Here is a 13,711-nt window from a genome sequence, read left to right on the forward strand (position 1 = left end):
TGTGCGTTCAAAGATCTGACCCAGTGACAGTTAAGGAAGGGAGACGTGCTTCCAAGTCAGAATGGTGTGTTACTTGAGGGCTCACTTGTAGGTGGTGGTGTTGTTCATGTGCATCTGCTACCCTTGTCCTTCTAGATGGAAATGATTGTCTGTTTGGAGCTACCGAAGAAACTTGGTGAATTGATACTGTGTATCTTGAATCCGCTGTACACTGCCACTGCTGTGCGCCACAGATGATGGATAGAATTTAAGCTGGTAGATAGGGTGCCGATCAAATGGCTGCTTGGCACTGATTGTTGTTGAAATTGTGTTGGAGTTGCACCAGTCCCAATAAATCCATCACACCCCTGATTTGAGCCTTGGGGTAGAAATTTGACAAATGACATGAGTCAGGTATCACTGTACCTGAATCTATTCATTTCTTCATTGTAGATGGTTTTGGTGCAGCCTCATAGGTTGTAATTTTGCATATACTGAGACTTCAGAGTCCCCAGCTGGGTAGAGCGGACAATAGTGCACAGGCTTTGTGGAGCCAAGCTACTTAGCGCAAAATTCCCCAGCTGTTGTAGCCACAATATTTATATAACTCCCCCAGGAAATTGGTGAGGAATTCCGTGATAGTAATGCCATTGAACTTCAACGGGAGATCTAGATTCTCTTGCTGGAGGTGAACTTTGCCTGGCTGTATGGCACAAATGTTATTCACCAATTAAACAGCCCAAGTCAGAATGTTGTCCAGGTCTTGCTGTATGTGGGCATGGAATGTTTCATTTTCTGGCGAGGTGTGAATGAGACTGTACGTTGTGCAGCCAATGAACACCACCTACTTCTGACCTTTTATTTTGGAGTGAATGTCATCTAAGCAACTGAAGATTGTTGAATATAAGGCATGACCCTGAGGAACTCTTGCAACAATGCCTGGGAGTTGAATTAATTCATTTTTGAAAGATAGTATCATAGAAATCTTGGCTTCCAGTGCTATAACCACTGTTCTAATCCTATTTGCGCTGCTTTCTCCATAATCTTTTGATATCTCCTCAAGTGCATATCTAATTCCTCCTTAAATATTGATAATTCTTGGACTTTCCTTAAGGAGGAGACAGTGGTTTATTAGACTTATCACCTGGACCGGTAATCCAGAGACCCAATGGTTTGGGAACCTCGGTTTGAATCCCACCACGGTAGATGTTGAAATTTGAATTCAATAAAAATCTGGAATTAATAGTCTGAGGACCATGTTATTTGTCACAAAACCCACTTGGTTCGCTAAACATAGAAATCATAGAAACTCTGCAGTGCAGAAAGAGGCCATCTGGCCCATCGAGTCCGTACTGACCACAGTCCCACCCAAGCCCTATCCCCACACGTTTACCCTCTAATCTCTCTAACCTACGCATCTCAGGACAGTAAGAGGCAATTTTAGCATGTCCAATCAACCTAACCTGCACATCTTTGGACTGTGGAAGGAAACCAGAGCACCCAGAGGAAACCCATGTAGACACAAGGAGAACATGCAAATTCCACACAGATAGTGACCCAAGCTGGGAATCAAATCCAGGTCCCTGTAATTAGGCTCATGCACTATAGGGAAGGAAATCAGCCATCTTTACCTGATCTGATTATTATAGGACTCCAGATATGGCTTGGTTGATTCTTAAATGCCCTCTGAAATGAAACTCTGCTCAAGAGTAATGAGGGATGGGTAACAAAGGCTGGTCATACCAGTGATGCCCACCTACCATGAATGATTTTTTAAAAAAAATCAAAGTCTCTCATACGATGAACACTGATCAGCTGATCATAACATTGACAATCTAATTGTAAGTCATGTAAAGCTGACAGAAATTCAGTGGCTAACATTTGTGGCATGATAGTGTAAGGAATTAATAAGCTGCTTGCCAAGATTCAATGAATCTGTGACTTTATAATGATTTTGAACTGTGGGTAGCAATTAATTATTATAGCTCAACAGAAATAGCAGCTTTTACCCACATACAATAAAGTGATGTTAATACATTTGAGTAGATATGTTCTCATTACCTTGTCATTTTGAAAACTTTATTGTTTAAGTGTCACATCAGAATTTCCTAAGAATTTGAATAAGATTAGCATGCCTCAATTGAGCAGTATTGGTAGTAAAATTAGTAATCTTGCAAGTCAGTTGTTTGAAATCTGATGACTTTCATTTTATTATCTCTTCAGCTTTTTTTAGTTTAATCACAATTGACAGACCAGATCGTGCATTAAGTAATAATAGCATGTTAACAATGCATTTATTAATGCTCACATCAGCCAGAAAATTCAGGGGATGAAGATATACTGCATGAGATGCAGAATCTGCAGAAATTGCTGGCTGATTTTTGCCGCTCTGCTCTTTGCCTTACACAAATAGCATCTTACCCATAATGGCATAGTCATTTTAAAGAACTTACTAGGTCTGCATAGTAATCACATTAATCTTACCTCAAAGTTACAGCTGATAATTAAGCACACAAATATATTCTTTTTAACAATGTGTTGGTTGGTAATCGGTTACAAGTCAACTTCTCTGGCCCAGAAAGGAAGCAATTTAAACTGTTCAATCTCATTCCTGCATATAATCATTTTTTAGACACTTTGCTTTTCACCTCAATCCAATCAGTCTGTTAGTTCTGCCATTCACTAATGTTCCAGATGCCCCATTCTCCTTAGTGTTATTAGCCTGCACTTCCAGCAGGCTTCAGTATAATTTTGTTTTGTTGAGAAGGGTGGGAGGGCTGAAGGATTCAGGAAACTGTATAACTAATGGTGTACACCCTACTTTTGAAAGATGAACCAATTACTTTATCTGGTCTTTTCAGGGCTAGCGTATTCTTTTGAAAGTCTTCATAATAATCATGTTTCCTGAACCGTGTGAAAAGTCAATAAGGAATAAAACCATATGAACCACCTGACACTAACTTGAGCACCGGACATGATAGCCATAGAATCCTTACAGTGCAGAAAGTGGCCATTTGTCCCATCGAGTCTTCACCACCTACTCTCCAAACGAGCATCTTGCCTAGGCCCTCCCTGTTGCCCTATCCCCATAACTTTGCATGTTTACCACTCAGATCCCCTAACCTACGTATCCTGGGATCTTAAGGGACAATTTAGTATGGCCAATTCACTTAAATTGCACAGGAAATGGCAAATGGAATTTAATGTTGGCAAGTGTGAGGTGGTCCACTTTGGTAGGAAGAATGGTAGGAAGGACTATTACTTACGTGGCGAAAAACTGCAGCAGGCGACGGTGCAGAGGGACCTCGGGGTCCTTGTGCATGAGTCGCAAAAACCCAGCCTGCAGGTGCAGCAGGTGGTCAGGAAGGCGAATGGGATGCTGGCCTTCATAGCGAGGGGGATTGAATATAAAAGTAGGGAGGTCTTGCTGCAGCTGTATAGGGCATTGGTGAGGCCGCAGCTGGAGTACTGTGTGCAGTTTTGGGCGCCGCACCTGCGCAAGGATATTTTGGCCTTGGAGGGAGTGCAGAGGAGGTTTACTAGGCTGATACCGGAGTTGAGGGGGTTGAGCTATGAGGAGAGGCTGAATAAACTAGGCTTGTACTCGTTAGAGTTTAGAAGAATGAGGGGAGATCTCATTGAGACGTATAAGATGATGAATGGGATGGATAGGATAGAGGTGGAAAGACTCTTCCCGCTCAAAAAAGACAGTAGGACTAGGGGGCACAGCCTCAAGATAAAGGGGGGGCGGTTCAGAACGGAGTTGAGGAGGAACTTCTTCACTCAAAGGGTGGTGAATCTCTGGAATTCTCTGCCCGTTGAAGTGGTGGAGGCTGCCTCGCTAAATATTTTTAAGAAGCGGGTTGATGGGTTTTTGATAAGAGAAGGGATTAAGGGTTATGGGGAGAGGGCGGGAAAGTGGAACTGAGCCACAACAGATCAGCCATGATCTTATTGAATGGCGGGGCAGGCTCGAAGGGCCAGATGGCCTACTCCTGCTCCTATTTCTTATGTTCTTATGTTCTTATTATCTTTGGACTGTGGGAGGAAACCAGAGGAAACGAGACACTGGGAGAACGTGCAAACTCCACACAGACTGTTACCAAAGGCCAGAATTGAACCCAGGTCCCTGGCACTGTGAGGCAGCAATGCTTGCCATGATGCTGCCAGTAGTATTGATCCTAGAAAGTGACCGTAAAGTGGATCTTGTGTGGTAGTCCCCACACCAACCATAAAGTCAGTCAGCAGCTTGCTAACTTGACAAAGGGCAGCCCCGCAGTGATAATACACTGGGAATGGCCTTGACAAGATGAAAGTGGGATTTATGCACCCCGGGCACAGGAATTCCTGCCCTCAAGTACTTGAGTAGCCCTAGCAGCGCCAGGACATAGCAGAGGCTACTGCTGGGACTCCATGGAGTCCAAGGAAGATCCATAAATACTGGACTGAATGGTATATCTTGGATTTCTGGTTGGGTCAGGGATATAGGACCTGTGGAGGCTTGAGCTTAGGGACTGAAGAGAGGGTGTGGGATGGAGTCCAGAGTCTGAGTGATCACGTCTTTTGCTACCAAATAAACCTGTTGGACTTTAACCTCGTTGTGAGACTTCTTACTGTGCTCACATCTTGGGGCAGGGAGTATATGTTATTGCTGCTGTGTGTTATACATGGATGTTGAATAGAAGTTTGAGCACATGCCGATTGTGATCTTTGTTTTTCCTTTGTAGAAATAACCAAAATAGAAGCAGGTGAGGGAAGCGATGAAGAAAAGTTTGTGGATGTGGTCAGTAACAAAAACATGAAGTTGGCTCAGAAGGTGTTAATTCCTGTAAAGCAGTTCCCTAAGGTAAGGAAGCTCATTGAGTGCATTCATAAGCTATTAATATTTTTGAATTTGTCTGATCCTTTAAAGTTGATAAGCTAACAGTTTATTGGATTCATTGTGAACAGATAGGGTAACAGTTTGGGGATGATACATTCTTGGTCTGGACACCCCTTGTCTTGGAAGGAAAGAATCCATTCTGGGTCTTTATCAAATTCTTTGTGGTTTCTTCTTCAGAGCTTTTATTGCTTATGTTTTAAATCTTCCATCTTGCCCATGAGGCACTTCAGTGATTTTTGGCAAAAATGCATTCTGAGTTTACTAGAATGCAGCTGTCATAATAGATGCAACTTACCATAGCTTGTGATTTTTTGATCTAATACCTGTGTCTGAACTGTCACCGACAAGGCTGGAAACGAACATGTGTGTTGTTGGGTCAGAAATCTGTCTCGAGGCAACGGCAGACGCTAATAATAATTTAGATTTTCATATGGGGAAATCCTTATTTGGTATGGTGATGGGTTTCATTTCCATCTTGAGCTAATGGGGATGAGAACAAAGGTAGGTCAGATGAAGCTGCTGAATGTCCTGAAGGAAGATCTGTGGTTTCTGCCAGAGGGAAGCGAGCTATCACAAGAGAACTGGACCATTTGCCACATAGAGCAGGGCAACCCCGTTTTAAAAAAAATCCCAAAATCTGCTCTTTTTAGCCACATAATTTGGCTTTTGCAGTTGAGTTGTCAATGGTAACCCCATGGATGTTGATGGTGGCAGTTCAGAGATAGTGTTGTATGTCAAGGAATAATGGCTAGATTTATTCTTGTTAGAGATGGTCATTACAAATGGCAGTCATGTATGGAGGACACCACCCAACCAGTCCAGGCAATGGAATCAGAACTTTAGAAGCTCATTGGCCTCCTCTGTTGTTGCTTGACTGAGCAGGTTGCATTGGTTCTATCTCCTCATTCTGGGCTATCTCATTCCCTATGATTCATCCAAGTATTTGAGGGTTGAAGTAAGGATTTGAGGAAGCTTGGAGTGGTGGAAGATGAAAGAGTCATGGCAACTGACAGGAACACAAGCACAACACTGTGGAAGCTCTGTTTGTGGTTGCAGTCCAGTTGAACACCTGAGGAAGTTGCAGCTTTCCTATAGATGATCACTGGCTGATCAAATCCCTCCCTGACCTCAACCCTCCCTATTTCTGTGACCTCCTTCACTGCTGCAATTCTCCGAACTATGTGCACTCATCTAATTCTGGCCTCTTAAGCATTCTTGATTTTAATTACTCCATGCTTTCATTTGCCAAGGTCCTAAGCTCTGGAATTTCATTACTACCACTCCCTAAAACCCATTTCTTTAACCAAACATTCGTTGCTTGGCCTAATTTCTGTGTGGCTAGGTTTCATATTTTGTTTAATAAAATGCATGCAAAATACTTTGGGATGGTATGTTATATTGAAGGTGCTATGTAAATGTAAGTTGTTGATGACAAGTGGTTTTGTATTGTACAGCTTTTTACACAAGTTCAATTGTTTAGCAATGCTAAGATAACATCCTAATTTAATTGACTAAGCTATGGCACTATATTTTACTTTAGTCTGATTTTTTTTTTAAAAAACATACTAAAACTTGTTGGATATTATTCCCAAGATTAAAGTGCCTACTGTATAAAACTGGCCATCCCCTTAATTCATTATTGTAATATGTTGAGTATAAAATTTAATCTTTTTGATTTTGAAACAAGTTAGTGTAAAGATCAGAAATAATGAATGTTATAGTTCAAATGGTAAAATTAACCTGAAGTACTCAACTTTCTTGACCCTGTCTACACTTCCCACTGCTTTGGTAAAACAGCGAGCATAATCAAGGACTCCACGTGCTCTGGACATGCTCTCTTCCATCTTCTTCCAACAGGAAAAAGACACACAAGTCTGTGGTCACGTACCAAGCAACTTAAGAACAACTTCTTTCCTGTTGCCATCAGTCATTTGAATGGATCTACTTCATATATTAAGTTGATCATTCTATACACCCCAGTTTTGACTGTAACACTACATTCTGCATTCTGCACCCTTTCCTTTCCTTTATGTACAGTATGCTTGTCTGTATAGCAGGCAAATAATAAATCAAAAGAAACTAGGAGCAGGAATAGGCCATTCAGCCCTTTGAGCGTGTTCCACCATTCAGCATGGTCATGGCTCATCCTCAATCTCAATACTGTATTCCTGCTTTCTCCCATACCCCCTGATGCCATTAAAATCTAAAAATAAATCCATCTTTTCCTTGAATAGAATCCTACAGTGCAGAAGGAGGCCATTAGGCCCATCGAGTCTATCCTGACCACAATCCCACCCAGCCCCTATCCCCATAATGGCATGCATTTATCCTAGTTAATCCCCCCAACTCTAAGGGGCAATTTACCATGGCCAATCCACCTAACGCTGGACATCTTTGGACTGCATACATTCAGTAACTTGGCCTTCACAGCCTTCTTTGCTGGAGAATTCCAAAGGTTTACTACCTTTTGAGTGAATAAATTTTTCCTCGTCTCAGTCTTTAATAGTCTACTCCATATCCTGGGAATGAATCTCCTGGTTATAGATTCCCAAGTAAGGGAAAACATCCTCCCTCTCCAGCCCTGTTAGAATTTTATACCTTTCAATCACATCTCCTCTCATCCTTGTAAACTCTGGTGAATACAGGCCTCATACCTCGTAGGACAGTCTCACCAGTACCTGTAGCAGCTTAATGAATCTCCACTGCATTTCCATCCATGGCAAGTATATCCTTCCTTGGGTAGGGAGACCAAAACTGCACACACTACTCCAGATGTAGTCTCACTTAGGTCCTTAATAACTGCAGTGTTCAAGTTGAGGTTTTCAAGCCTTTTTTTAATGCAAACATACTATGGCATTAACTTGTATATTTCTGTTTTGTGTAGAAAATTAGAAATGCGGATATCAAATATTTTTCATACCATTTTTATTCTTTGAATGACAGTCTTTGATGCCATTGGGTAACAACTACAAACGCTAAACTAATTAAAATCATACCTACCCATCACTGGACAAAAAAAAGTCAAAGCCTGTCTGCACCTCACAAAAGGGACATGGGTTGTATCTGTAGCTCTGTAACAACATGTTAAGAATAATTTGAGGAAGAATCATGTTCCTATAGGAAAGGTAATATAATTTATATAATGTCAAACAAGATTCAAGAAATCTGAGTGTGTATGAGTACAAATCTTTGACAGTGGCAGGACAGGTTAACAAAGCAAATGGTTCTTGGGGTTTTTAAATTAAAGTCAGGAAGTTGTGTTAAAACTTGTATGCGACATCCAATTCCTAAAGGAAGGAAGTGGAGAAAGTACTGAAGAGATTTATTAGAATAGTTCCAGGGATGTAAGGACAGGGGAAGATTGAAAGAGAGAAGCTGGAGTTGTTTACCTTTCATCAGAAAAGACTGAGAAAATTTGATAGAAATATTTAAAATCAGTTCCTAAGGGAGTTGACAAAAAAAAAAGAATTTTTGTTTTCTGCAACTGTAGGTTAGGGTTGGAAGTCACTGTCGAAAGGGTGGTAGAAGCAGAGTCGATAGTAGTTTTCAGTAAGAAATTTGGATACTTGAAGGGAAAAAGGAATGAGGCCAATGGGTTAAAATTCATGGGTGCAATTAATAGCTTCACTGAAGCATAGGCACAATGGACCATCTGGCTTCTTTCTGTCCTGTCTTGGGATCATGGTCGCCCATGAAATCCATGCTGGCTGTCTAGAGCAATTGAGTCATTCCCATTCCCCAACTTCACATCGTAGTACTAAAGTTTATTTTCCTCATGTACCTATTCAATTTCCTTTTGAGATAATTGACGTAGGACATACAAATCGAATAGCTCCCTGGATGATAAGGGAAAAAAATTGAGATAACGACGCAAAAGTGTGCTTATGACAGGTATCAAGTTGAACGTACAGTTGAAAACCAAGCTAAATACAAAAGGTTCAGAGGAGAGGTGAAGAAGCAAAGAGGGAATATGAAAAAAGACACAGCACTAGCATAAAAGGGAATCCCAAAGTCTTCTATAGGCATGTTAAAGGAGGAGTGGAGCCTATTGTGGACCAAAAGGGGATTTTCACATGATGGTGGTGGTCATAGCTGAGATAACTACTTTTCATCGGTCTTTACCGAGAAAGATGATGCTACTCAGATCACAGAATCTAGTGGCCGTTACAGGTAGATAGATTTCTGATAGATAAGGGAATTAAGGATTATGGGGAGCAGGTGGGAAAGTGGAACTGATCCACTTCAAATCAGCCATGATCTTATTGAATGGCGGGGCAGGCTCAAAGGGCTAGATGGCCTACTCCTGCTCCTATTTCTTATGTTCTTAGGTAATTCAGACACGAGATAGATTTAAAATTGAAAAGGAGGAAGTATTGGTTAGGTTATCTCTACTTAAAAGTTGATTAAGCGCCTGGACTGGATGACATAGATGCAAGGATACTAAAGGAAGTAAGAATGGAAATTGGAGGCACTGACCATGATTTTTCAATCTTCCTTAGACTTAGGCATGGTCCCAGATGAGTGGATAATTGCACGTGTAACCCTGAAGTTCAAAAAAAGAGTGCGAGGATGAGCCTAGCGATTACAAGCCAGCCAATTTAACTTCAGTGGTGGAGAAACTTCTGGAAACAATAATTTGGGACAAAATTAATGGTCAGATGGACAAATGTAGATTAATTAAGGGAAGCTAACATGGATTTCTTCAGGGAAAATCTTGTTTAATGTGCTGGATTCTTTTCAGGAGATTACAAGGTTGATAAGGACAATACTTTTGAAATGTACATGGACTTCCAAAGGGCATTTAATACAGCGTCATATATCAGACTTGATAGCAGGGTTATAGCTCATGGAATAAAAGGAACTGTGGCAACATGGATATAGAATTGCATTAGCATCAGGAAACAGAGGGTAGTATTTAATGGATGTTATTCCTGCTGGGGAACATTTGTAGTGGAGATGCCCAGGGGTCAGCATTGGGACCTTTGTTATTCCTGGTTATATATTGATGATCTATCCTTGGTGTACAAGTATTTTGAACTGTGAGGAGAATAGTTTAGAACTTTAAAGGGACATAACAAGTTGGTAAAATTGGCAGACAGGAGTAGGTGAAGTTCAATGCAGAGAAACATAAAACTATTCCTTTTGGTAGTAAGAATGTGGAAAAGCAACAGGGGATGAAAAAGCAGAAGGACCTAGGTGTATGTGTGTATAAGTCATTTAAGCTGGCTTTATTACTGCGGAAATAGAGTACAAGAACATGGAAGTTACGTTGAATTCGAATCGGTTACTAGTTCAACCTCAGCTGGAGTATTGCGTCCAGTTCGGAGTGCTGCACTTTAAGGAAGATGTGAAGGCGATAGACAATGCAGAAAAGTTATGAGAATCGTTCTAAGGATGAGGAACTTCAGCTATGGAGATAGATTGGAGAAGTTAGGACTGTTTTTCTTGAAGGCAAGAAAACTGAGAGGAAATTTGAAAGAGGTATTCAAAATAATGAAGCGTCTGGACTAAGTAAATAGAGAAATTCTGTTTGCATTTGTGAAAGGATTGGGAATAAGAAGGCACATAATTGAAGTATTTAGTAAAAGAAACGAGTGATATGAGAGGAACTTATTTTATGCAGCAAATAGTTAGGGTTTGGAACGTACTTTGAGTGCGATGGAGGCAGGCTCCATTGAAGCATTCCCAACAGAATTGGGCTGTTATCTGAAAAAGAAGAATGTGCAGCATGACGGGGGTGGCAGGGAATGGTATGAGCTGAAAGCTGGTTCGGAGATGATGAGCTAAGTTGCTGTCTTCAGCGCTGTTACAGTTAGGTGATTCTGTGATTTGTCATTTACATGCAACCCTCCAGTTATGTCCAAAAACATACCTTTTTTCTTACGTTTACATATGATACCCAATTTTTCCACACCTCATACTACTTCACTCTCTATAAATTATCAGACTGCTTGTTGGAGACAACCAGCACTGCATGGCTAAAATTTCTTTAATTAAATATTAGAACTACCGACGCCATTGTTGTCAGTGCCTGCTATAAACTCCATTCCCTAGCTACTAACTCCAACCCTCTCCCTGGCAACTATCTGAACCAACTTCTGTAGCACTTGACCCAGTGCAACGGAAGTTGGTTCACATAGTTGCCAGGGCGAGATTGAACTTCTGACCACATATCCGAGACTAGTTATTTTCATCTCCATACCATCACTTGACTCTGCTGCTGTTTCAGCTTCAATCCATCAGCTTGTGAAAACCTTCATCCATGCCTTTGTTAGCTGTAGACCTGACTCTTTCAATGTACTCCTTACTGGTCTCCCAGTTTTTATCTTCAACCTTTGTCTTTCCTCTGCATTTCTTGCTAAGTGCCCTTGCTGCATTGGTGACAAACAGCATCCATAAACTTGCAATTATTGGCATAGTGTAGCCCTCCACACTTAAAACACTCCACTGCTTTAGCTTTTTTTCCTGAAAGTTTTTTCTATACTTGTTGCAGCGTTCCTGCCTGGGCACCGTCATTAGCCTGCTGAATTGCTCTTGCATGGCTAGCAACCATTTCCATGCCCCGAGAAATTTCTAGAACCTACTTAAAAGTAAATGTGTTTTTTTTTTCTAACAGCTGGTCCTGAATGTTGTCCTTGTTAACGTGCGGACTAGTCTGTCTCTCTCATCTTCTGAAGCTGTTCCAAAATTAGTGTTCTGAAAGCTGTCATAGCTCTACCACAAAGTTAGCTATGGATTAACCTGTTTTTTGGAAATGCCTATGGAACTTGAATCATTGCACACTCACTGAGGGCTTTGGATTATGATGCTTCTGGACATCATTCAAGTCACAAATCAGGAGTGTGATGGAATACTCTCCATTTGCCTTGATGAATATAGCTCCAAACTCACTCCAGAAGGTTGATACAAACCAAGACAAACCATCCATTTGATTGGCACCCCGTTTAAATCTTAAACATTCACTCACTCCACAGCCAACTCACAGTGGCAGCAATGTGTGCCATCTACATGAAGGATGGCAGTATCTCATTAAAGATCTTTTGACAGTGCCTTCCAAACCCATGATATCTACCACCTGGGTAAAAGTGAAGTCGCCGTAGTCCCAGATAACCATAGGCTGCTCTCCCTTTTGAGGGGGAGAGCTGATTGGTGATGATTTAACCTGAGGATTACCACCCTTCAGTTGAGGGGCAAGATTAAGAAGGTGGGCCTTCGTGAATAACCTCAGCCGATACAGGAATTGAAGTTTAAGTTTATTTAATTAGTGTCACAAGTAGGCTTACGTTAATACTGCAATGCCATTACTGTGAAAATCCCTAGTTGCCACACACTGGTGCCTGTTTGGGTACACTGAAGGAAAATTTAGCATGGCCAGAGCACCTAACCAGCACATGTTTCGGACTGTGGGAGGAAACCAGAGCACCCGGAAGAAACCCACGCAAGCACGGGGAGAACATGCAAACTCTGCAGACAGTGACCCAAGCTGTGAATCAAACCCAGGTCTCTTGTGTTGTGAGGCAGCAGTGCTAACCACTGTGCCACCATGTTGGCGTTGCTCTGCATCATGAACCAGCTGTCCAATCAACTGAGCTAATTGAACCCCCAGTAAGCACAAGGGCAGCAAATGCATGGGAACATCACCACCTGGAAGATCTCCTCCAAGCTACACATCAATCTAACTTAGAAATATATCGCCGTTCCTGCATTGTCACTGGTTCTAAATCCTGGAACTTCCTTCTAAACTGTACAATGATGTATCTACAACACCTAGGCTGCAGCAGTTCAAGAAGGCAGTGCATCACCACATCAAGGACAATTGGTGATGTACAATAAATGATAACCTAACCAATGGTGCATATATCCCATGAATTGAAGGAAAAGAAAAGTGGATACAAATGTATTATGCTACCATTGATGACATGGCTCACCAGCCAGTGTTAAATAGTCAGTGCAGTTTTTGCAAGACTGTCCTTTTTTGACATGAATAATTTCTCAGGCGAAGAATAAATTTAAATTTAATTAGAGTTTATTTTTCTTTGAAAATTTGCACACACCATGTAGAGAAATCAAAAGAACAGGAAACACTTGCTGAATTGTGGGTGGGGAGGGGGAGAATTCAAGGAAATAGTATCTGGCAATCATGTCAGTCTTTTTATGCTATAAATAATTTTATTATTTTTATATATCTTAAAACACTTATTTTCTTGATAGCTTGGGTTAATCACCTTGAATTGAATTAAATGTTGGGATATTTGTTGTTTGATTTTGACCAGGCATTATGGTGGGACAATTGAGGAACAGTGGAGGACGTTCAAAGTGATCTTTCTCAGTGCTCAGGAAAAGTATATACCAGTAATGAGGAAGGAATGTAGAAAAAAAGATGATCAGCCTTGGATATTTAAGGAAATAAAGGAGAGTGTCAAATTGAAAGAAAATGCATACAAAGTGGCAAAGATTAGTGGGAACCTAGAGGATTGGGAAATCTTTAAAGGTCAGCAGAAAGCTACGAAAAAAGCTGTAAAGAAAAGTAAGATGGATTATGAGAATAAACTAGCTCAGAATATAAAAACAGATAGCAAAAGCTTCTACAAATATATAAAACAGAAGAGTGGCTAAAGTAAACATTGATCCTTTAGAGGATGAGAAGGGGATGTAATAACTTTTGCAGATGACACTAAGATGAGTGGCAGAGCAAAGTGTGCAGAGGACAGAGTTTGCAAAGGGGTATAGATAGTCTAAGTGAGTGGGCAAGGGTCTGGCAGATGGAGTACAATGTTAGTAAATGTGAGGTCATCCATTTTGGTAGGGGTAACAGCAAAATTGATTATTATGTAAATGGTAAAAAAATGA

The 13,711-nt window shown here is 41.0% G+C and overlaps 1 protein-coding gene across 6 annotated transcripts in view; it reads left to right on the plus strand.

Annotated features, from left to right (window-relative positions):
- khdrbs3 (KH domain containing, RNA binding, signal transduction associated 3) overlaps positions 1–13,711 on the plus strand; it is a 183,150-nt gene that overhangs the window by 68,902 nt on the left and 100,537 nt on the right. For all 6 annotated transcript variants that reach the window (XR_013887736.1, XR_013887735.1, XM_080194580.1 and 3 more), the window contains one exon: positions 4,707–4,825. Coding sequence is in view for 4 of the 6 variants with exons in the window: in XM_080194580.1 (XP_080050706.1) it covers positions 4,707–4,825 (119 nt within the window). In the remaining 2 variants the exon portion in view is untranslated. The remainder of the gene's footprint in view (positions 1–4,706; positions 4,826–13,711) is intronic.

The sequence above is a fragment of the Carcharhinus amblyrhynchos genome, chromosome 8 (assembly GCF_965287045.1).
Source record: "Carcharhinus amblyrhynchos chromosome 8, sCarAmb.v2.hapA, whole genome shotgun sequence".
NCBI lineage: Eukaryota > Metazoa > Chordata > Chondrichthyes > Carcharhiniformes > Carcharhinidae > Carcharhinus > Carcharhinus amblyrhynchos.